This window comes from Carassius gibelio, chromosome B5 (genome assembly GCF_023724105.1).
Source record: "Carassius gibelio isolate Cgi1373 ecotype wild population from Czech Republic chromosome B5, carGib1.2-hapl.c, whole genome shotgun sequence".
Taxonomy (NCBI): Eukaryota; Metazoa; Chordata; class Actinopteri; order Cypriniformes; family Cyprinidae; genus Carassius; species Carassius gibelio.
In genome coordinates this window covers 22,363,227-22,388,439 of record NC_068400.1, presented here as the reverse complement: position 1 = coordinate 22,388,439, position 25,213 = coordinate 22,363,227, and the positions used below count along the sequence as shown (strand labels likewise).

At 37.8% G+C, this 25,213-nt stretch overlaps 1 protein-coding gene across 5 annotated transcripts in view; it reads right to left on the bottom strand.

Annotated features, from left to right (window-relative positions):
* The window catches only part of LOC127957264 (double C2-like domain-containing protein beta), a 283,809-nt gene that overhangs the window by 194,724 nt on the left and 63,872 nt on the right, over positions 1 to 25,213 (bottom strand). For 4 of the 5 annotated variants that reach the window (XM_052555724.1, XM_052555726.1, XM_052555727.1 and 1 more), the window contains 2 exons: positions 9,531 to 9,629; positions 8,931 to 9,098 (listed from right to left, as the gene is read on the bottom strand). In XM_052555724.1, the coding sequence (XP_052411684.1) occupies positions 8,931 to 9,098; positions 9,531 to 9,629 (267 nt within the window). Of the gene's footprint in view, positions 1 to 8,930; positions 9,099 to 9,530; positions 9,630 to 9,939; positions 9,992 to 25,213 lie in introns of those variants that run through there. The other variant, XM_052555728.1, reaches the window with a different exon arrangement.

Genomic DNA, 25,213 nt, shown 5'->3' with positions numbered 1-25,213 from the left:
CCCAATCCCCCGGACTAAAACATCGTTCCCAGTACTCGAGTCTGCAGAAAAAAGCAATACAGACTCCAAGATAAAAGACTCAGACGCCCCTGTGTCCCTAAGTATCTTAACTGGCACTCTGTTGGAACTACCCACCAGTGAAACTAAACCATCTGTAACAAAAGGAAAGTAACCACTTCCAGAGCTTCTCTCTCTTTCTGTTGCATTTCTATCAACACTTTTTGTTGCTCAAACGTAAGTGACACTTTAGAAAACTCTGTCATTATTGGTGTTGATGTTTCTCCTAACTCTAACTCATCCATAATATCCGAGATACAGGTGACGAAAGAATATTCCTAACAACCAGTTCAGCCTGAACTGACACTCTAATCTGGGCTAATTGAGCTGTTCTGGGTAAACCTAAGTCAAAGTTATAATGGTCACAAACCTGACGCAACTGATCCTTTGTCAAATTATTCAAAACCTCCACAGATGGAGCTACAAAAAAATCCTCCAAACTAGCCATACAAATGAAACAAATTCTACAACATACAATTCTTGCAGATAGGCTACTAAAGAAAAACGAGCTCACCTTTCAAATGTAAATGTGGCCACAACACTGCACATCAGATGAGACAAAACGGAGCTACCCTATAAAAAGAAATAAGAAAAACAACGATCCTCTTCATGCATTTCCCAAGGACAGAGATTTTTATTACACAATATCAGCGGAGTCTTAACTCCTCCGACAAAATGGTGTTAAAGCAGGCTTCCACGAAGGTGCCCTCTGCCCAGGATAGCACAAAAAATAACAAACTAAAATAAAAAAACAAAATAACAAACATCAAAGCTAACGGGCACTCTTAAAGCGCCAATAATTTTATCGAATACTTTATCAAACTCAATCTTGAACGCGCAGTGTAGACCCACACTTACCAAACAATAGCCCACTGTCAATACTTCAACTTGGCTCACTTAAAAATGTTCTCAATGTTCTCCTCCTTTCACACACCAACAACAAAAAATAAACAAATTATTCCAAACGCAATTTATTTTACTATTTGCTCGCGATGAGAGGAATAAGACATAATTCACCCCAAAAAGATGTAATGAGGATTACTTCAGGATTTGAGTTTTGGATTTCTTCAGAAAAAAGACTGAAGCACTTTATTCAGCAGAGATCATAAACATGAGTAAGTCTCTTTTTATTTATTTATATACTTGAATTAGGTTTCACATAATGTATAAACATTTTACTAGTTAGACTTTTTCTAAACTATAATTCCTGACAAAATGTATAATCAAGTGAAACATGAAACATGAAGTTTCAATAACAATATACACTATACCATTCAAAAGCTTGATGTAAATAATATAAATGTAACAAATAAATGTAAATGTAACAAAAATAACAAATAATGCTGTACTTTCAATTTATCAAAAAAAAAAAAAAAACTGAAAAAATATTCTCCAGTTCTTTTCCACATTAATAATAATAATAATAGTAATAATAGCCTACTTATAACAATAAAAGTTTTTTTTTTTTTTTTTTTTTTTAGAAAATCAGTGTGTGACTGGAGTAATGATGCTAAAAATTCAGTCAGCTTTGATTGTTCCTTTGATTGTTTGATTTTTCCCTCTCAGTCACACAGCTGACTGAAAGGCTCACTATGCAGCTCATTATGTGGGTCTTTGTCTTCTTAGGTGTAAATCACAATGATATTCATGATAGTTGACGCCTACTCGCATATGACTTTTACAAACAAAAAGTGCCTTAGACAATTTAAATCAATATATTGTTTTCGGTGAGTGAGTAAACAAGATGATTTTAACACCATTTTAAAATTCTAGGCTACAAGCTTCAGTTCTCAAAAGTCCCAGGAACCAATGTTCTGTATGCTTTTTATGGCGTTATTCAAGTGATTTACAATTTTTAGTTTTTCACTAACCATGCATGAACATTGTTTTCTCAAAAACACAATCATTTACATACATGCTGCTCACATATTATTATAGCCCAGTTTGTGCTGATTACAGTGAGATTAGACTTTAGCCATTTAGATGTTTATAAGCAACTGAAAAAAAGGCATGATAAAACTTCTCCAGGCACCAAAAATACCCTTAGAGGGTTAACACAGATTTATTAGATTTAATTTAACAGTGAAGACTTTGCAGTGTTATTTTACATTTGATTATTCAATTCCTGTGATTGAATACTGTTAGACTTACCTGAAAAATATAAAGCACTGCTCATTTAATTTGTATTTTTGTTCTATTATATTTATCTATGCCTATAATGCGTTTATTTTCTGCTGATTTACTCAGCTAAAAAGGGTTTTTCATTTTTTTTTAAATAAAGCTATTCAAGTCATTTGGTGAAAAACAAAATATAGCAATATAAATTGTATTTTTATTTTTTCAAATATTGTGCAGCCCTATTTTGAATATGTGAAAATTGTGTTATGAAAGAGTTCTGAATGCACATGATTCAGTTAACTCAAAATGAAGCAAGCAAGCAAAGAAGGAATTTTGTTATTAGACCAAATGGTTTAAGTCTGAAGACGAAGGAAATTAGTAGTTTTGCTGAAGGCTCTGATTGAGACGGCCACAAATGAGTCAGGGGACTATTCAGGCCCACCACAATCGGTGTGACATATTTGACAATTTTTCTACAAATGGTTCCGAGGGCTGTCATAGACTCCTAGTAAGAAGAAGAATAATAAAACAAATGCCAACCAAAGCAGTAGGGACACACAGCTTCAGTGCTCAGTCCATAACTATGACAGTAAAAGGCTTTAATTTGGTTTCCTTTATGTTATGCATAGACATTTAAGTTTTATAATTAATACAGAGGGCAGGAAGATATCGTGCCTCATGCTAAGCTTGCAGAATACTGTGAAGAGGGCAATGTAGGGGAGAGTTCTTATCTCTGAAAGTGAGAGGTACAAATTGGAGAGCACTCGAGCAAGACACACAATATCATGGGAAAATGAAGGGCTATTTGTTTTTTGTTTTTTTTAAGAATGTGGGAATTTAAGCTCCTTAAGACAGAGAAAAGAGAGATACAGAGGCGGACAAAGAACCATCTAATAATGACAGATACACACAAAAGAAATTTTCTCTGGGCCAAAAAAAAAAAAAAACTAAAAAAAAAGACTCTACACAAACTCTACACAAACACAAAGGATACAGTTAAACCTGAAAAAGACAAGGGTCATATTAAAGGGTTAGTTCACCGAAAAGACAGCTTTCAACATTAACACCACTACAATTTCAATTCGGAGAAGAGATTGTCAAATGTGGGTCAAGTAATCAAGTTGCAACGCCGGCCAGCACATGTAAACCCATGAGAGTAATAAACAAGTGAAGGAAAGTGAAAGTGTAGTGACATTCAGCCAAGTATGGTGACCCATACTCAGAATTTGTGCTCTGCATTTAACCCATCCGAAATGCACACACCCGGAGCAGTGGGCAGCCATTTATGCTGCGGCGCCCGGGGAGCAGTTGGGGGTTCGATGCCTTGCTCAAGGGCACCTAAGTCGTGGTATTGAAGGTGGAGAGAGAACTGTACATGCACTCCCCCCACCCACAATTCCATCCAGCCCGAGACTAGAACTCACAACCCTTCGATTGGGAATCCAACCCTCTAACCATTAGGCCACGACTTCCCCAACGACTTCAACGACTTCAACGACTTCAACGACTTGAAGATCCTTGGATTGACTTCCCCCCGCACCTAGCAGAACCAGACTGTGTTTCAATCTGCTTGCTTAAAATGTTTCTGACCATCAGTTATTTGTCAAATGTATCATATTCTTGTTATAGGAATTATGTCCAAAATTAGACCCTGCAAGAGCGGGAAAATTTGGACCACGTGCTTGATAAGATAACATATGATTTATGACACCCTGAGCAAATACAATATCTAACTGGTCAAGACAACATTTGAGGTGTGGTTTAAATACTCAGGACACCAACAAATCTGGCTTTTTAGCTTTCCTTCTTAGCTTTTGCTATTAGTCATGTATGCTTTTAGCTTGTAGCTTTGCTTCCTAGCTTTTGCTTTTAGTCATCACTGTTAGCGTTCTTTGAGTGCGGTTCCAGCGTGCTTCGGCCGGCATGCCTGCTGCTACTTAGCCAAGATGAGAAAAAACACCACCTAGTCTCGTCAAACTTTACTTCTGTTCTTTTAATTTAGTTTCTTTTCTTTTCCGTTTGAGAGTTTCGTGTTCCGAGTTAAGTTCTGTAACGCAGTGTCTCTGAGTCTGGCCTCAAGGGCCCGTTCAACTTCAACCAGCCCACACAACTCTCCATCGTCAGCCAACACCTAACCACGGGCTTCCCAAGACGTCACTTCAATGACTACTGAACTTCCAGCCAATCAGCGACATCGGGAAACCCCCTTTCAATGACAACAAAGGGAACCCCCTTTACAAAGGAGATGTAAGAACTCCTCCAGACATTTGTACTGGTGTATCTAATATAATTTTAGTCACATTGAGGAACTCAATGCAAGGGTTAATTAAGTGATTGATGGCGGTTCATGTCTATGCAATTTCACGTATTGCTGTAAACTTGGGATTCCACATTTTTCGTTCTCTTAAACTCATTCTTCCCTAACTTTCTATCTTCCTGCAACTTTTATGAATGTGTGAGTGCATGTGCTTATGTGTTAGATAAGTTTATATGTCTTAGATTTATCTAATAAAGCCTTATTCATATTGGAAAGATAATTATTTTGTATTTTGTGCTTACAAGTTAATGTCTTAAACTACCGATCTTGTTACTGTGCTTATTAATATATAATAGTGTTTTCACTATACTTTGGATATTAATATCCAGTGCAGATTTGATGTTAAACGGCTTGTTCAGTGAATCACAGCCTCAGTGATCAGCCGTGAAACATTGATTCTGTTCAAATTCCCTTTAAAATCTTAAATGATTCCCTTTGAGCTAAATTGACCTAAATTGACATGTTTCCCTTACATATTTCCCTTACATCAGGGATTTTCTTTTAATCTTAAATATCGCAGAAGCACTTTGTTCCTTTATGCACTGCCTACCTTGAGTTGAGTTGTTTTATTTTTTAATGAAAAGAAGACTATATGTAGTATCTCTTCCTTTATTTTACAGTTAAAATTGAAAGATTTGTCCTGGTTCTCCGACATGTACACAAGAAGCATGGGCGTCGCTAGGCTTTTTTAGCAGGGCTATAGCATTAAACTCCATAAACTGTACACAAAGTCACGATCACCTCAGAGTCAGTCAGCTTAATTGTCATATGAAAACAAACGGCAGATCGGTCTCCTCTCTGTCTTTCAGCATGCTCTTCAATCCACAGACGGCAGCAGAGCAATGCGAGCGGACTCAAACAGAAACAGAGGACACAAGGTGTGTGCTTATTGACAGATTGTTAGAATAAAGTGTGCTGTTCTTTGTCATAAATACAGTTTACAAAAGGTCACGAGGGAGCAGTCGGTTTCCCATCTACTGTAAAGTTTTCGCTGCGTTCCTTGCTCATCACACCACAGCTGTTTCATCCAGGGACAATGGAGCCCTTAACACTAACATATGAACGAACGCATTCTTACATTTTACTTATTTAAATATACTTAATTTAATTATACTTACTTTATAGATACACTACTGTGCACAAGTCTTTGTCTTAAGCAGTCTGTTGTCACTAGATTATTATTAAAATTAATGGCAAAATGAATGTTTGGAAATGTAAACTGATATATTCTACAGACATACTAAAGCAAAAGCCATAAATAACTTGCTTAAAACCCTGTTTTGGGGTGAAAATAGTGCCTAAAGACTGTACTTTACAAATGACATTGTTGCTGTCAACGCCGTCGAGCTAGGTGGGCGTAGTTTCAGCAACCAGCTACCACCTTTTTGCCCATTTTCGATTATCTGGGAGTGACGTTCAGTGACGCCCGGCCAAGATGGTGACGGCCGCTTCCAGCCACTTATGGCTTCAAAAACGCTCTTCGGAAGCCAATGCGTCATGTCACGGACACTACGTCCATGTTTTTAAACAGTCTATGGTTATACCCCGTCATTGGGTTAAACCATAAATATCAATGATAATAAATGTTCTATGTAGTAATTGTGATCTTTTTTCTTATAAATTACTACTTATAGGAAATAAATTATCAGTGACCATTACAATAATGTTAACAAACGAGGCTGTTCTGAACTTTCTATTCATCAAAAAATATATATATATATTCTCAGCTCTTTTTAACAAGAATAATAATAATAATAATAATAATAATTAATAATAATAATAATAATAAAAATAATAATACATGTTTTTTGAGAAGCAAATCTGAATATTAGAATAATTTCTGAAGGATCGTGTGACTGGAGTAATGATGCAAAGAATTCAGCTTGAAAGACAGCTTGATTGTTTTTTATAAACTGTTTAACTGTACTTGCAAGTGAATCACAAGTTATTTTGTGGGATAATTAAATATATTTGAAATAAACTACAAACATAAAAATATATACATTTTAGGGGTGCACGATAAGCATCGACTGATAATAAATGCGTAAATTCCATCAGGTGCGTGATTTCACATAGAGCAGCTATTACTACACAGAGCCGTTGTTAACTGACAAGCTGCGCAAATCCATGCTGATAATGAACCTGGATTTGCACAGTTTGTCAGTTAACAATGGCTCTGTGTAATAACAGTTTCTCTGTATTAAATCATGCACCCAAAGGAATTTACCACTAATTAGAGAACCAGCTTTACTGATGAGATGCTCATTAATTATTGGCCGATATTTATCGTGCACCCCTAATACATTTATTTTGTCCTCTGATTACTTTTTGTAACTCTTCCCTCTCAGTCACACACCTGACTGAAAGGCTCATTATGCAGCTCATTAAGTGGGCCTTTGTCTTCTCAGGTGTAAATTACACTAATATTGAAAAGGTAGTTTTTAATCAGCTGAACAAATACTTAAACTCAAATGGATACCTGGACAATTTTCAATCTGGTTTCCGACCACATCACAGCACAGAGACAGCACTCATTAAGATAATAAATGATATTCGCTTAAATTGTGACTCTGGCAAAATATCGGTGCTGGTATTGTTAGATCTCAGTGCTGCGTTTGACACTGTCGATCATAACATACTACTAGAGAGACTGGAAAACTGGGTCGGGCTTTCTGGGATGGTACTCAAATGGTTCAGATCATACTTAGAAGGGAGAGGCTATTATGTGAGTCTAGGAGAGCATAAGTCTAAGTGGACGTCCATGACAGAACTTTCTTCGGTTAAACAAGGAAAAAACTGAAGTCAATGCATTTGGAAACAAAGATGAAGTGTTCAAGGTGAATGCATACCTTGGGGTCAAACAACTAAAAATCAAGTCAGGAATCTTGGTGTGATTCTGGAGACAGACCTTAGTTTCAGTAGTCATGTCAAAGCATAACTAAATCAACATACTATCATTTAAAAAACATCGCAAGAATTAGATGTTTTGTTTCCAGTCAAGACTTGGAGAAACTTGTTCATGCCTTTATCACCAGCAGGGTGGACTATTGTAATGGGCTCCTCCCTGGCCCTCCCAAAAAGACCATTAGACAGCTGCAGCTCATGCAGAACACTGCTGCCAGGATTCTGACTAGAACCAGAAAATCTGATCATATCACACCAGTCCTCAGGTCCTTACACTGGCTTCCAGTTACATTTAGGATTGATTTTAAAGTACTTTTACTCGTATACAAGTCACTAAATGACCTAGGACCGAAATATATTGCAGATATGTTCACTGAATATAAACCTAACAGAGCACTCAGATCATTAGGATCAAGTCAGTTAGAAATACCAAGGGTTCACACAAAACAAGGGGAGTCCGCCTTTAGTTACTATGCTGCCCGCAGCTGGAATCAGCTTCCAGAAGAGATCAGATGTGCTAAAACACTAGTCACATTTAAATCTAGACTCAAAACGCATCTTTTTAGCTGTGCATTTGTTGAATGAGCACTGTGCAATGTCCGAACAGATTGAACTATATTTTCACTGTTTTATGTTTTATTATTGTTTTATTATTATTATTTTTATGTAAAATCATTTTCTTACTGTTTTTAAATGTTTTAATCATTTAAAAAGTTTTAAAATTATTTGTTTTATTTTTGTTATTATTTTTCTTCATGATTATGTTACTTTCTTTTATGTAAAGCACTTTGAATTACCATTGTGTACGAAATGTGCTATATAAATAAACTTGCCTTGCCTAATATTCATGGTCAGTCACGTCTACTCGGATATATGCCCTTTTGACACAAAAAGTGTCTTCGAAAATTTAAATGAATCTACTATTTTCTGTGAGCGAGTAAACAATATGATTTCACATCACTTTGAAGCAAAAATTCTAGGCTATAAGATCCAGGTTTCTCAGTCTTGTGAACAAATGTTCTGTATGTGTCTTATGACCTTATTTCAGTAACACAAACGTTGTTTTCTCAAACATTGGTAGCTAAGCTGTTCTGGCTAACTGCTCACTAGCAATAGCCAAAACAACCAACACCAAGTCTCCGTTTCCTCTCAATGTAGATAATAAGGTTTTGGAATAAAGTATGAGCAATAGTAATAGTGACACTTAAAATAGCAAACACTGTCAAGGGCGAATCCTTCCTTTAGTACAAGCATTTTAAAAAAGGACAGAGGACACACCAACCAACCTATTTAGTGTAAAGCTGTCAAATGTTCCTTGGCTCTGAGGGAAAAAGATGAGTGTGGATGAGTGTGTGTGCACGTGTGTGTATATAACCATATTTTGGGGACAAATCTGTGCACTGGAGTGAGTGAGTGAGTGAGTGAGTGAGTGAGTGAGTGAGTGAGTGAGTGAGTGAGTGAGTGAGTGAGTGAGTGAGTGAGACAGACAGACAGACAGACAGACAGACAGACATAGTATATGGTGGCCACTCACTTGGTAAAGGTCGACTATGATCCATGACCTCTTCGTCCAGATCCGGATTGACACTCCTGATGCTTCGTTCACTGGCCAAGCTGGAAGGGTTTTCCATGTGAAAGCTGGTTTGAGTTGGACTGGTGAAGCTGGACTGCAAGGGGATTTGCACTTGGCCTGCACTTAATTCTGAGTGCACAAAGATGTTCACAAAATAAATAAATAAAAATAAAAACTAAAATAATACTAAAATAAAATAAAATTCAAAATCAAAATTTAAGCTGAAGATTTTTGAGAAAACTATATGCACAGAGTCCTTATTGTTCTTTTTTTTGTCATCCACTTAGGAAACACTAGTAAAACAAAGCTGTTATTAAAGGCAATCTTTTGTTCAAAGTGGGATTTTATTCCAAAAAAAGAAGAAAATATATTTATTAAAAAAGCTTATTTTGTGCATCAAGCTTTAAAACAAACAAACAAAACTAAGCTTTAGGGGATTTGTTTTCTGTAAAACGTGGTAGATCTGACAGATGGAGTTGTATTAGTTTGTATGAGTTTGTGTGGGTGGGTGGGGAGTGTTTGTGTATATTTGGCAGTGAATTTCCAGGAATTGTGTATTACCAGAATCTCTTCGTTGATCGCTCTCAGACATGAAGGTCTTCCTGTCACTGCTGCATTCACTGAGCTCGGCATCACTGCCATCGCTTTCACTTGAGTTAACTTTAGAAACAGAGAGAAAGACAGAAAGAAAAAAGGTGAGAAAGTGATTAAGGGATACATGAGAAAAAGTACACCAGAAAAAAAAAACGGAAGGTGACTGAGAATAAAAAAGCATAGTGTTCTATATTCATAGAGAAATAAAAAGAGATCTTTACGAATATTAAAACCAAGCAGCCATAAGCTGCTGCTGTGAAGCTTAATTTCGCATGGCCAAGAAACTGCATGCAGAAATTGTTTTTAAAAAACGCAGAAACTGAAGCACAGCCCCAAACCCAGTGTCTGGCACCACTGTACTAAGCAAAACTCTTACATGAAGGCTAAGAGACTGACCACCCTCAAGCTCAGTAAAATACAATCCTGCAACACCAGGAGAACATAGTCCATCTGAAAGACTAAAGCACAGTTACATCAAATGCATGAATGCATTCATTCTGAACCAGTGTGTAAAACGGCTCAGGGCAGAGCAAGAAGGTAAATTGGAAAATAAAAAGTTGAACAGAAGCATGGGAACCGAGAGACGATGAAAAAAATGTATGTGCCTCTAGAATAATAGCATTCTCTTCTCCACTTCTCTGTTTCTTCTTTAATTTTTCTGATCAGAAGCAGGTAAGGATACCATGAGGAACTCCTTAGAAGCTTCAAGTGGACATGGACCTTTGACTGTCTTTCCAAAGCCTTCATCATCCCAGCAGCACAAGTTTGCCCCCGATCAGCGGTTTGAGCCCATGCTGAAAATTTATATTTTTATCATAGAGAGAAAAGGCAAGCTTTGGATCGGCACCGTTCTGCCCTCCAATTTTCTGCACCCCATCTGTCATGGTTTCAATCAGAGGAAGGAGGATGGAGTACTGTGGTGTGTGTGAGCAAGTCAGAGAGAGAGAGACACCCATCTCCTGTCACAGACTCTCTTTCTCATTCTCCATATACCACCCGTCTCTCCAATCTGGCTTGATAAATACGGCTATAGAGCAGTAAATTCTGTCGTCATGCCGAATATCTGTTAGACACTCAAAGACACATGGGTTGGTTTGCCTTGATCTTTAAACCATAAGAAGACTTTTCTTGTTTTATGGGGTCATTCATGATTAGCAGCAAAATTCAATCCTAAAAATGTGTGAGATTTTGGAAGCTAAATTTATTTTACTTCAAGTATGTTTAAGACAAGTCTAGAACATGGATGAAGTGTACATTACATGACAATGTGTAAAGCTTCAGCTGACTGCCATGTCAAAACAGACCAGAACACAAACCTATTTTTCAAACTAAAATCTGTGAAAAAGCTGTAAGCTACCAAAAATGTAATAATACAGCACAGTATTAATACCCCTACCCAGACACCAGCTGTAACTAAGACAACTACAGACGAATGTAATTTTCCCCTTCCTCATGATATTCAGAAATGTTCAATCACATTACTAGCAATGACAGCAGAGACCAGACAACAGAATGAAGAAAAAGTAACCTCTGCTAGGGGCCATAGTACTTCAGCTGACAGTACTTCAGCCAACTAAAATGTCACTAGACTTGCAGTTAAAGGTCTCAATAAATACGAAGTGATTGTTTACTTTCTGTCAGACAGGAATCCACATGGCCTGAGTCAAGAAGCAGACATGTGGAGATGTGAAAATTATTGTGGAATTAATCGCTGTAGGGGTGTGACAGTAGGTGTGGGAATTACCAGAGGCCCCAAGATACGATATTATCACTATACTTGTGTCACAATACAATATTATTGCAGTTTTAAACATACCGCGATATTCTACAATATGTTGCAATTTATTACCTTTTTTAACTTCAAATTATGTCACCAAAGGAAAACTTTGGCAACATCTGTTTTAACTAAAGAGAAACATTTCTCAAGATTATTTATCTCACTTTAGTTTTATTGCTGAAGTGCAAAATGGGATTGTCAAGCAGACAAACTACACTTTCATGAAAACCTGTCAAAAATGTTGTATGCACCTGGCAAACTCTATTTGTATTATGCTACAATCTAATCTAGTCCACCTTAATTAATGTTAAAACGTAAACAGGATTTGAACAATGCAATTTGAACTTTTGCTGTGCAGACCCTTCAGCAATAGGGGCATTTTAAAGTAAATTACTGTTTTAATTTAAAATAAATAAAACATAATCTGATTTAAACACGGATGGGGCTTTCCTGACAACTTTACGCAATTTTCCACCATCTTTATTTTACTTACTGCATGCTGAATCAGAGGTAAAAAAAATAATAATAATAATAATTAGAAAAACCTATATAAATACTATTCAGTTTCTTGCACAGACCGATCGTTTTGTGTCTTTACACATCAATGTATCATCACAAGCCACAGGGTTTCATTTGGATTTTTCTGCAATTAAACGCAACGTGAAAATTTGATATATCCCTGCATCCATGGCATTTTATATTTTGTCTTTCATCACTATACGTAAATCTTTCTTCAGAAAAAAATGCTGACAACCAATGATTGAGTTGACACGGAATGACCCAGATCTACTAACCTTGACACCAGTTATGAAGGTCTACAGGGGGTCCTTCCTGTAATATAAATTTATTTTTTATGGTTTTCTTGTCACATGTAAGCAAGATGCCTTCTTGCATATTGGTTACATCCTATATTTGATCATATGCACTGTAAATCATATAAGGCCCTGACAACACTGGAAAGACAGCAGAGATTTACAAGAGCAAGTGACCTTTGGCGAAGACAACAGAAATGATTGCACAGTGCCAAAAATGAAATAGATGTTTTTTGAGCCAACCATGCAACCACACAAACTCTGGGAGAATATGATTTGCTAGATAAAATCAAAGCTAGTGACAAAATCAAAGCTAGTGGCCATATATTATTTGTTGTCAGCTTTATCAATAAGCTAAAATATTTAGCAAAACCCTTTCATCCACAGTAACACATAGTGTAGTAACAGGAGGGTAATGACACCACTGTAGCTGCTCACAGAGACATTGACCATTTTAGAGGTGAATATGCTAGTCCAAGATACAAAGCGCCATTATGACCTTCTGAACTTACTGTGTGTCAATGCATCAATAACAGAGATTTTCATAAGGTTAGACATTCTTGCCCCCACATGCCCTCAGGATACGATAATTTCAGTAGATACTGTATATCACTATACACACTGACATCATCCTTCAGAAATCATTCTAGTATGCTGATGTGGTGCTCAAGAAAAATGTCCTATTATTATTTATGTTAAAAACAGTTTTGCTGCTTAAAGTTCCTCTAAGATGGATTTTTGAAAATGATATTTCATGTAACACAGTGTTACACAGTCTGTACATGAATGAAAGCATCCTGCAAAGTTGTAAATCTGAAAGTGCACCATGTATAAAGCTATTGTAACTCAAAAGAAAGAGTCGACTCAGAAACATTGAAACAAGTCTCTTTTAAAACAAATTCCAAGCCGTTTCATGCTGATGTCAACATGAAACATTAGTATATTGCCCGCCCACTTGTTGGTCTTTTCGCTTTGGTCTGAATGAAAAAGCAAATTCATTCATTGCCACTAGGTGCTGCTTTTGGAGCAGTAAATTAGTGGTTTCCCATATAATACTGTACACAAAGTAGCACTGCGCACACAAACGCTGCTTTATCAGACATTACAGGCAAGATGAAATGAAAATAAGACCAATCACTGCCAATAAGCATCACGCAAAGGAGGGGTTTAGAAAAAAACGAATCGTTGAGCAAATTATTTGGGAGTCGTTGAGCAAGTAAGGTAAAAATAAATACATATTATAAGACAATAAAAGTGTTTTTTGACCTTGCATGCATGGAAACCTGTTGTTGGGTACTCCCAAAACCAAAATATGAAACTTTCATTGCCCATTCATTTGGCACTTCAATATTTCTTTTATGTAAACTGTGACACATTCAATTAGGAACCTAAGATGAATAGAAAGTCTAACAGAACAGTTTAAATATAAGTGAATGAATCTGCTGAATAAAATAATTATTCAATTATTAACCCTAAACTTTTGAAAATTAGAGAGTATTGCACCAGCAACCGCTGTTCAGTTGTACCAATTTTTTGAGAGTGTACAGACTACAGTTTTAATACATACATCTACACAGAGGAAATGAAAAGGCATAACTCAGATAATACACATGAATGTCACAGTGCTGATACATTAGGAAGCAGGAAACAAGAAGTGTCTTCTGCAGTGACTTAGAGGAATAATTCAATTCTCCATTTTTGTAGGGTTAAATTAAATTCCAGAATCAATATTTTCCTAAGTGAAATGTGCTTCTATAGTTTGTAACTGAAGTATTTATAGCCTTCAACACTTATTAACCACAAGACACAAGACTAAATAGTGAATATGTTTAGAATTAATAGGATTTTTAGTAATCTACATAATAAATTATGACCTCCCTAAAATCCTTACCCAATAACAACCAGAAAGCCACAGCGTTCCAGTCAATTTTTAATATTATCTGAATAATATTTTTAATAATGATTGTTGTTTTTTTTACTTTTTCTCTCTAAAAAAAAAAAAAAAAAAAAAAAAATCGACTCTACATCTATAAGTCATGTTTTCCTTATTGCAGCTTTTTTCTTTCCCTTTCTTTCTTTCTTTCTCTTTTCTCTCTCTCAATATATGGCCATGATTGCCTTCATTCGTGCCACACAATCTCTAGCAGACTGCATTTTTGCTAATATCTCTCTTCTGCTTAGTGAGTGATTTTCCCAACCAAATTCTCTCCAGGTTGAGAAATATGGAGTCTTTGTGCAAAAAAAAAAGAAGAAAAAAAAATCTAAGAATTTGTACATACAATTTCCTCCCTAATAAAAAAACCCAACATTGAATAAGGTGGTTGACGACAGTAATTTATCTGGATTTTGTGTTGTTGTACTGATATTTTGAGAAATGGTGATTTAATTATTTTGCTAACATTATGCATTATGCTTTAGAAAGTGTTAAAACCCTCTTACACCGTATCCTAACTACACGTAGCTAGGGATGGGCATCGATTAGGTTTTATACTATACCGGTGCCATATCAATACTTTTAAAACAGTATCAGAGTTTAAAGGTGCCTGAACTGATACTTAAAAAAAATTAAAAAAAAGAAGAAGAAAAATAAAGAGCCACAAAACCTATGGATAACCATAAAAAACATTAAATATGTTTAAAATAAATCCATAGCATTCACACACTCCTTGGATGCTCTCAATTCCCAAGCTGTGCTTCCCTTACTCTAAGGCTAATAAATGTATTTCACAATCTGGGTCATTATTTAATACAAAACCACACCTAATGTTTCTACTGTATCTCTGTCAATCACTCTGATATTTTAAACAGTTCTGTGAATGACTGTGTGGTCATTCTTTATAAAGTAGCAACAATGTTGTTTGTTAAGTACAGTACTGTGCAAAAGTTTTAGGCACATTAGTATTTTCACCCCAAAAAAGGGTTTTAAGCCAGATAGAAGTCATAGTTAAGCCTGTAGTGTGTCAGTATACAATATAAGTTTACATTTGCCTTTAATTTTAATAATAATCTAGAGAGATTATTGAATGCACAAGCAGTCTAACAACAGTCGGTTCTGGATTTAGTTTGTCTCAGTTCCCTTTGGATACTTCACTCATACTGCGCATGGGGAAAAGCTCCTTTTTTCCTCGATACTGAAGCCTTTTTTCAATAACGCAGTGCAACTGCACTGCCATTGGTTTAATCTGTAAACTTTTTTAAACCAATGACAGCGCTGCGTAGCTGCGCGAGCCTGTGGCGACTCAGCACCAGAGCAAACCTGTCCCTTCTACCCCCCAGGCGGCGCCCCTTAAGGAGCAGCACCCAGATCACCCCACTAGGCGCACTAAACTGCCTAGACGTCAGGGCCCCCTGCAAAGGATTGTGCTAGACCCGACGCCCTCTAAATCCTCCTGATTGTTGGGGAAGAAAGAGGAAGGGGCAAAGTCCTGCCACGGCTGGACCACCCCAGAAGCTCTCTCGCCTGTCTGCTATGCGACATGGGCCCACCGTTGTTGCGTCCACGCAAAGCGCCATTGTTATGGCGAACACAATAAATATTTCACATTTTCAAAAAGAGAGCAGTTTTCCTCTTCCACACTCGTCAGTGTTCAGGCCCCTAACCAGCGGCCTGCCATCCGACACTATCCAGCCTCTTGTCACGCGGGCCGAGGCCTGGCAGGCCATCCCGGAGTGTCCAAGTGGGTGTTGGGGATAATAAAACACGGCTACCCAGTGCATTTCACCCGAAGACCCCTGCGTTTTCGCTGGGGGGTTCCCACCTTGGTAGAGCCGGACAACGCTCAGGTCCTCAACACCGAAGTGATGACGCTGTTAAGGAAGGGAGCCATAGAGATAGTTCCTCCCTCAGAAAGCGGATCGGGGTTCTACAGCTGTTATTTCCTTGCCTCCAAGAAAGATTGCGGTCTCAGACCCATCTTAGACCTCAGACACCTGAACCTCTCCCTCATGAAAGGGAAGTCCAGGATGTTGACATTGAAGCAGATCCTCACGCAGATTTGCCCCGAGGACTGGTTCTTCTAACTGGACCTGAAAGACGCTTACTTTCACATCCAGATAGGCCCCCATCACAGACGATTCTTGAGATTCGCGTTCGAGGGTGTGGCTTACCAATATACAGTCCTTCCCTTTGAGCTGTCTCTAGCTCCCCGCACTTTCACGAAGTGCATGAACGAGGCGCTTAACCCCTCTGAGACTGATGGGAATCCGCATTCTGAACTCTCTCGACGACTGGCTCATTCTAGCCCAGTCACGAACCGAGCTAGACCACAACAGATCCGTGCTCCTGAGCCACTTAGAGTGACTAGGACTCAGGGTCAATTTCGCCAAGAGCTCCCTGCTCCCCAGCCAACATATTATGTCCCTGGGAGCGGTTTTCGACCCAGTCAATATGAGGGTGGTCATATCACCAGAGCGCGCTCTGGTACTTCAGCAGCTCACGGCCTCCGTCAGGAACAAAGCCTGCTTCCCTCTGAAAGTTCTTTCAGAGGATGCTAGGGCTGATGGCTTCCGCCTCCCCAGTTTTACAGCTCGGTCTCCTACGAATGCGGCCCCTGCAATACTGGCTGAAACTCCGGGTCCCACCTCATGCTTGGTGGCACGGCCGCTTTCGCATCAGGGTCAACCAGGCCTGTCTAGCCTTCAGCTCGTGGTCGCACGAGGAAAGCCATCTCCATATCAACTGCCTCGAGATGCTGGCAGTAGAACGAGCCCTTCAATCCTTTCAGGCGATCCTGGAAGGGCGCCACATCCTAGTCCAGTCGGACAGCATGACAGTGGTGTCCTACATAAATCACCAAGGCGGCCTTTTGTCCAGCCGCCTCTGCGCACTGGCAATGCGCCTCTTGGAATGGGCATTACCCAGGTTGCGATCGCTCAAGCAGCTGTGCTTTCATGGAGCAATGTCCCCTCGGACGAGTGGATGCTCCATCCCCATACGGTTCTCAAAATCTGGGAGATATTTCGTGAAGGCAGAGGTCGACCTCTTCGCCTCAGAAAGCAACTCTCATTGCCCAACTTATTTTTCAAAGGACACAGATGCGCTGGTCCACGACTGGCCCAGCCTCCTTCTCTATGCTTTTCCTCCAATCGCTCTGATCCCTCAGGTCATCAGACGAGTCAGGGACAGGGCACAGAGTCCTCCTGGTGGCCCCACTCTGGAGGAGCCAGGTTTGGTCCTCGGAGCTATTCAGGCTTTCCATGAAAGCCCCATGGCCGATCCCTCTGAGGCGGGACCTCCTCACTCAGGCAAACAGGACAATCTGGCATCCACAGCCAGAACTCTGGGCTCTGCATGTATGGTCCCTGGATGGGAGCCTCTGAGCCTCCCCGGGGGACATGCTACACACCATTGCTCTGGCAAGAGCCCCGTCTATAAGACGCCTCTACACCCAGAAATGGTCAGTCTTCGTTGACTGGTGCTCAGCACAAAACGAAGACCCTGTTGAGTGTTACATATCTCCGATACTGTCATTTCTCCAAGAGCGTCTAGACAAGGGTCTCACCCCTTCCACGCTCAAGGTTTTCCAACCTCTGTCATGCTGGTTCATGTAGTATAAGAGAGAGAATATATATATATATATATATATATATATATATATATATATATATATATATATATATATATATATATATATATATATATAATAAAAAGGTTGCAAAATGTGGCAATTGGCTATTTTGTAAACTAACTTGAGGTGCTGTGCATTTATGTTTACATTTACATACTGATTTTTCCTTATTTGGAATTTTAAAAACAAGTAGAAAATATGTTGATTTCATTCTCATTTTTCCCAAAAGAAATCAACAGAATTTCTATGTAAGGTTAGCAAACCAGGGAGATTTTACATTTATTTTAAATGACGTGAACAGCGTTGATTCAACATGATTTTAGCATACATACCTGACGTAGATGGGGCAACAACCAAAGACGAGCTAATGTTAGCTAGGCAGTCGATACACATAATGCACTTTTGCTTTGACAGATTGCTTGTGTTTCCGCCCTTACATGCAAATATTGTTTTGCACTTATGATAACGAGGGTTGTCAGCATTAACTCTAGTGAAGTATAACCACACTTTGGAATGTTTTGCTCTCTCTGCCATCGTCACTCTTTGTATTAAGCGGGAGTTTGCGTACTGTTATGCGTGTACCGCGCTCTTTCTTGTGTGTGTGTGTGACTGACAGACAGCCTCCGTGGCGCGCATGCGAGTTCTTGCAGATCTCACAGACAAACGTCTTAATAATATCGCAAATTAGAAATGTTTGGCAAGATAAAATGTGCACAATAACATTAAGCAAATCTCTTCGCCATCGTCACTCTTTATTATTAAGCAGCAGTTTACGTACAGTTAATGCATGTGCGTGCGCTCGTTGTGGTGTGTGTGTGTGTGACTGACAGACAGCCTCCGCGGCGTGCATAAGAGTTCATGCAGATCTCACGGACAAACGTCTTAATATGATAGTACATTAGAAATGTTTGGCGAGATTAAATGTGCACGACAACATTATTAAGCAAAAATACATTGTACATTATTTTTTTTCCACCAGTACAGAAAGCAGAACCGATACCGTCAGATCTTACTGATACTACGGTCTTTCATAATTTAGCCCCGGGGCCAGTTTAATACCAGGTTTCGGTACCCATCCCTAGTCAGGATTGCAGCGCATCCCCATTGGTTTACTGGCATGCCGCTGATTTCACGCGTGAGTTCATGTCCGTGAAGTGCTCGCAAAAGCTTAAAAATGCTCTGTTGCTGTCAGACCTCAATTGCAGAAAATCATATTGTGCTTGATGCAAAACCAACTAGATTAAATCACAAGAAAAAGACACTATATATAACTATATGTATATGTACTATATATAACTATATGTATATAATTTTATGCTTTCTTGAGCAAAGCAAATTTGAAAAGTCCACTGAAAACATATCTTACATTTTTGTTAATAGACAATATGTTGAAGACACACATTATTGTCAACATGCCTAAGTGTTTGTGTCACCCGAGTTTTAACTCTCATTCACTGGCAGTAAAACATAATTTAGCAGATTTAGAGACATATAAACCAAAGGAATCCCCCATCTCCCCACCCTCTGAATATTACATATCGTAACATAACTATGCATTAATGTTTTTTGGCATTTTTGGAAAACCAGCTATATTTTTCTAGCTATTCAAATAACAATGGATAAACTGAGATGATAGAAGGAGAGTAATGGAGATAAATTTAATTTACAAATAATGTAGGAAATGTGCATAGGCTACTTTTTATGTTATGATGTTTCCCTATTTAAGTGTGTTCTAAAAAACATATGTGGGGCGTCTTAATCTTATCAATCAGCATACCCGGTTAAAAAAAAAAAGTTGCCGCTCATCACTGCTTCACTGCATCACTGTAATCTAATTTCAATAAGCCAGAGATAGAGCTGGGCGAGTGCGGGCAGGTAGATACTCATGTTTGTAGGATGTGGGAGAATAAGAATGTACTCACACTAGGCAATCTTAACTCTGCCCAAGCACATTTGACCCCCCTACCCCGAAGACTGGTTCGTTTGAATAGTGCGATCACTCTGTGCCACGCTCGGGCGAAGTTCATTTAGCCATTCCTGGCTCAGTTGGAAGAGGTGGGCCAGAGTCAGGTTCAGTTGGGCTCAGGTGTGGTATGCATGTACTGTGAACATGCAAGGCAATTCATCTTCAATAATGAACTCTATCTGTGTTTTAACTGCCACTCCATTTGAAAGCATAATTATATAAATAATTATACGAATTATAAACTATTACAGTTAATCTAATATATATGTAGTAAGTAGATGAAAAATCGGCAATTTAATCTCTAAAATTCTTCACTCATTTAATTTGGAGTGAAGAATACAAGGGAGGGGCTTCATTGCATCAGATATATATTTTCACTTTGCTCACAGCTGATTGTTCCAGTTTGGGTTTGAAATCTGTAACCTAGGATAAAACTTGCTCTGGAGCAGGGTAGCCTGTTAAAAAAAAAAAAAAACTTAAATGTTTAAGGTTTAAAAAGAAAATGCTCAGCTCTATCTCTGGCTTATCAAAATTAGATTACAACAAAATTATTCCATTTGTAAATGCAGAAGAAAAACATTAGCTTGGAAATAAAGAAAGTGCTTTAACAAATTGTTAGCTTCACATTTCTGCAGTTAAATCCTCTGGAGGTCTGCTACAGATGCCGTTGATAGAGCTTAACTTCTATTGAATCTGAAACATCCTTTAAGCCTGACAGTTCAAAATCACCACGTCTAAACAAATGTAACAGAGTGATATAGATACACTTTAGAATGAATATCTTTCTGTTCAGCTGATTGTTAGATTAGGTAAAGTTTCAGTCAGTTTGATGTGATTGGACATGCAGGTGAAGCACTTCCTATCCCAGATGCCTGGGGGGACAGAAAGGAGAATGAAGATTATCTAAACATTTGCTCAGAGGCTTTCAGATTTAACAATGATTTCATAAATAAAACTTTTTCATTTTAAGCTCTGCTTGAAGTTGTTTTTCAATACTCAAAGTCATTAATTTTAATAAAAATAATCTATCAATAATTACTCTGTATATGGAAGCACCTTACAGATAGTGTCTTATCTGTCATGAGCTTTTAACATCAAATGCTCAATGCTACAGAAAATACTGCTGAAAATGTAGATAACACCTTCATCTCCAGCTGTTTTTATTAATCATCACTAATCTTGCTCTATCTGCTTGGCAGAATAATTTCTATATACTTAGGAATTAATTCTGAAGGGTTAATCAGGCTAAATGTATGTAAATTTGTAAAATACAGCTCATTGGAATTTCATGAAAATCTGACATCTGGCAGGCATAACAGATTTGAGCAGTGATGAGCGGCAAAAACTCAGGGTGACACAAACACTTAGGCATGTTGACAATAATGTATATCTTTAACATATTGTCTATGACCAACAATGTAAGATATGTTTTCAGTGGACTTTTCAAATTTGCTTTGCTCAAGAAAGCATACAATTATATACATATACATATATTTATATATAGTACATATACATATATTTATATATAGTGTCTTTTTCTTGTTATTTAGTCTAGTTGGTTTTGCATCAAGCACAATATGATTTTCTGCAATTGAGGTCTGATAGCAACAGTGCATTTTTAAGCTTTGGCGAGCACTTCGCGGACAGGTTACCTCACGCATGAAATCAGCGACAGGCCAGTAAACCAATGGGAATGCACTGCAATCCTGACAAGTCATAGCGAGAGGTGAGAAAGCTGTGGAGAATCTGCTTGCCCGGAAGTTTCCGTAAAAAAATTTATAAAACATTTATAGTTAATAATCGTCTGCTGGTGTTATACCTTCGGTCATTTTGAATTAGAATTACCTTGAAATTTGAGATTTTTTTTAAAGCATTTTCCTCAAGTTATTTCTGAACACATAATATGTACAAGACAAGTTTATACAATATGTAAATGTGGTTAATTCAATATACCTTTTATTGCTTTTCGCGGCGTCATGTATAGGGTTGGGTACAGATGGTATGGTATGAACCGAACCGAATCAGAACACAGATTTCGGTGCCTCTTGAATACATGAGCGATTGATTGAAATATTTTTCCTGGTCCTCCAAAATGTACGGAAGAAGCATGGGCATCACTAGGCTTTTTTAGCAGGGCTATAGCATTTAGCTTCATAAACCGTACACAGTACACTGTAAATAGAGTTTACAAAAGCATCACAGCTGTTTCCTCCAGTGAAAATCTAGCCCTTAACACACATGATCGCAAACTTAAATTATACTTATTTAAATATACTTAATTTAATTATACTTATTTATTAAAAACAGCCCCAGCCAACAGATCACCAACAACACAAAACTAAGTTCCACAAAAGTATAATTTATTTAAAGTGGAAAGACTAATTAAATTAAGGAGCAACAACTTCAGGGTGCCCCAAGGTCAAAATAATAAACAAAATAAACTTATAACCAAACATATATAAATGACCTAATCAGGGAATAAACAAAATCACAAAGTAACTTCCCTAACTCCCTATAAATAATCAAATCAGAAACAAGATCAAAATAAATGGCCGGACACCCCTACGCTCCTAAAACAGGATTAAACTAAATCATCATAAACAAACAAACTCAATATACTGAAGGTTATGGGATTTGCCGATGGGAGGAGGAATCCGGAGCTCTTCACGCCAACAAGCCAACGCCAGAATGAGCTCGACATCTTCGGTAAGTGCCTTTTAAAAGCGATTTTTTAATGCACAAGTAGTCCATGCTCCTCATGGAGATCTAATTTCACAATCATCGAATCTGTCTGTGTTTGCATGAAGAAACTGATGAAACTGAGACAAACTAAATCCAGAACCGGCTGTTGTTAGACTGCTTGTGCATTCAACAATCTCTCTAGATTATTATTAAAATTAAAGGCAAAATGAATGTTTGGAAATGTAAACTGATATTACGTACTGACATGGCTGGCTTAAAAAAAAAAAAAAAAAAAAAAAAAAAAACTTATATCTGTCTTAAAACCCTTTTTTGTGGTGAAAATACTAATGTGCCTAAGACTTGCACAGTACTGTACTAAAACAACATTGTTGCTACTTTATAAAGAATGACCACACAGTCATTCACAGAACTGTTTAAAATATCAGAGTGATTGACAGAGATACAGTAGAAACATTATATTATATTATTTAAAAGCCCTTGCTACGTGTACTGAGTTTAAGCTCACTGAGACTGGTTATAGCACTTAAACATCATTGCTCTTTTGTTGTTTTTGATTGTTTCCATTGTCCTCATTTGTAAGTGGCTTTGGATAAAAGCGTCCGTTAAATGACTAAATGTAAATGTATATGATAGTTTGTATGAAAACCGGGAGGCAAGTAAAATACACTGTCAAAGTCCAGAAAAATATGAAAGATGTCATCAGAATACTCCATCTGCCATCAGTGGTTATATCTGAATTTTATGAAGCGACAATAATACTTTTTTTTTACACAAAGAAAACAAAAATAATGTAATCAACAATTCATCTCCTCCTTTCCTCTCCACAACACTGTAGTGCCATTTGGGAGCATAAGCTCCCTGCGTTTAGCTCATATTCTCCAAAATATGACCTGACTAACCAGCAAAACAATTTTGTTGCACAGCATCTGAAATGTTGTCATGGTCATTCTGAAGTGCCCGAGCAAAGTCTGTGATCAAAGTATTTCTGTATAACTGCCTCACAGAACAGTCTACTACGACTGTGTTCCCAAACAGCTTACATTCGCCTCTGAAAGCAAGACTGCATTTATTGTGTTTTGTCTGCTCACTCAAAGCGCAAGTATTTCGATTTCAGAATTTATTATATTCAGTGGCTTTTCATACTTTTCTCAGTGATATTTAATGTGAGTTTATCAGGAAGTGAAGATTTTGTTCTCTCTGACTTAGATGGAAACGGTGCTTATTTGCAAATGTTTTATGCAAAATCCCAGCTAATGATGCGCTTGATGCAACATGGAGTCACAGCATTCAGCACTCTGCATAGTCTAAAAGTCTAGAGCACAAAGAGAAGAGATACTGATACATAGTGTATTAAATCTGTGTGACAGTTTATTGAGCCTTTAGAACAGTGTTATATAGTTTGCTGACTTATGTACTTACATTATTCCAAATGTTTAAAACGAATGTTTGAATCCAGAGAAATAAGCAATTTTATCTGGTGACATGTACCGTGTCAATAGTGTCATTGTATCACCTGCCAATGATGTCATAACCCTTTGATTTCTGGTTTTGTTTTGTAGAAGACATGGAAACACCAAAGACACTTTAATATGTTGTGCATTTTAATAGAAGGGTGATGACCGCACAGAGTAGCATTACAAAAGAGATTTCAAACTTATATAGTATGATTAAAACAGTGCTACCCCCCGCCCCCACATAAGCATGACCAGAGGGAGCGGAAGTGTGTCACGCTCGTTCAGCGACCTTGTTTTGCTTTGATAGCTTTTGGCTTCACCCTGCTTCATTCTACTATATTAATAAATCATTAGCTCATCCATGAACATGATTTTTGCCCGAGTCCCGTCGGATTGCATCAGCTGTGGGGATGAAGATGACAACTCCCATGATTTCACACTCAGTCACAGCGTCATCAAACTACACTACCTGGTCTTTGTTTATTTTGAATACATGCACTCTAACAGCAAAAAATTCATATTCTGCCTTTAACAGTTTTACATTTTGGCTATTCTGCACTGTTAAAGAGAGTTTCATAGTTTTGACTGTCATAAACAAACGCGACAGTTTGAATGCTGAATGGATGATGTCAGACAGCTAAGGCAGAGGGTTTATGTGAATTTAAATTAGAATTTAATGACTTAAATATTCATCTGTACCTCACCTTAAACTATGGAACAGCTTCAGAACACTTGAATTATAGTGTATGAAAACTTTATGTTGCTTTATAATGTTTGTGTGCCTTTCGTGGGCCTTAACAGTAACACAATAGTATTCGCGAAATGTTGGGAGTATTCACAAAATGTCGGATTTGGATTGGTCTCGTCTGACCGATACCCAATCCAGCAGAAAATGCCAGTATCAGAGCTGATACCAATCCTGAGTATTGGATTAATGCATCACTACTTCTAACTGTAGGATAATTTAGTCTGGAATTACTTGAAAGCAAAAAAACATCACATCATTTTTGTTTTTAGTCGAACTAACTATCCCTTTCGAATCTAAGCGGGGTCAAAATTACAGTGACATTATGGAGAACCCATAATCCAATCTATGATGTAAGAAATGCAACAACAAAATAATAATAATAATAATAATAATATATTATGATCACGCATTTTTAATAACTTATTTTTGCACCGCGGAACGTTTCTCACTGGATGAGTTTCGGCGGACCGATTATACTGAAGCACCAACTAGCGTTCGCATATCACCGCAGCACATGATCGAACCTCAAGTATCACCTCAACGCAAAACATATAGCAGCTAGCGTGGACTTTACACTTTATGTTGAACTATGTATTATTTTGTTGGTGCAACAGTTTATGTTG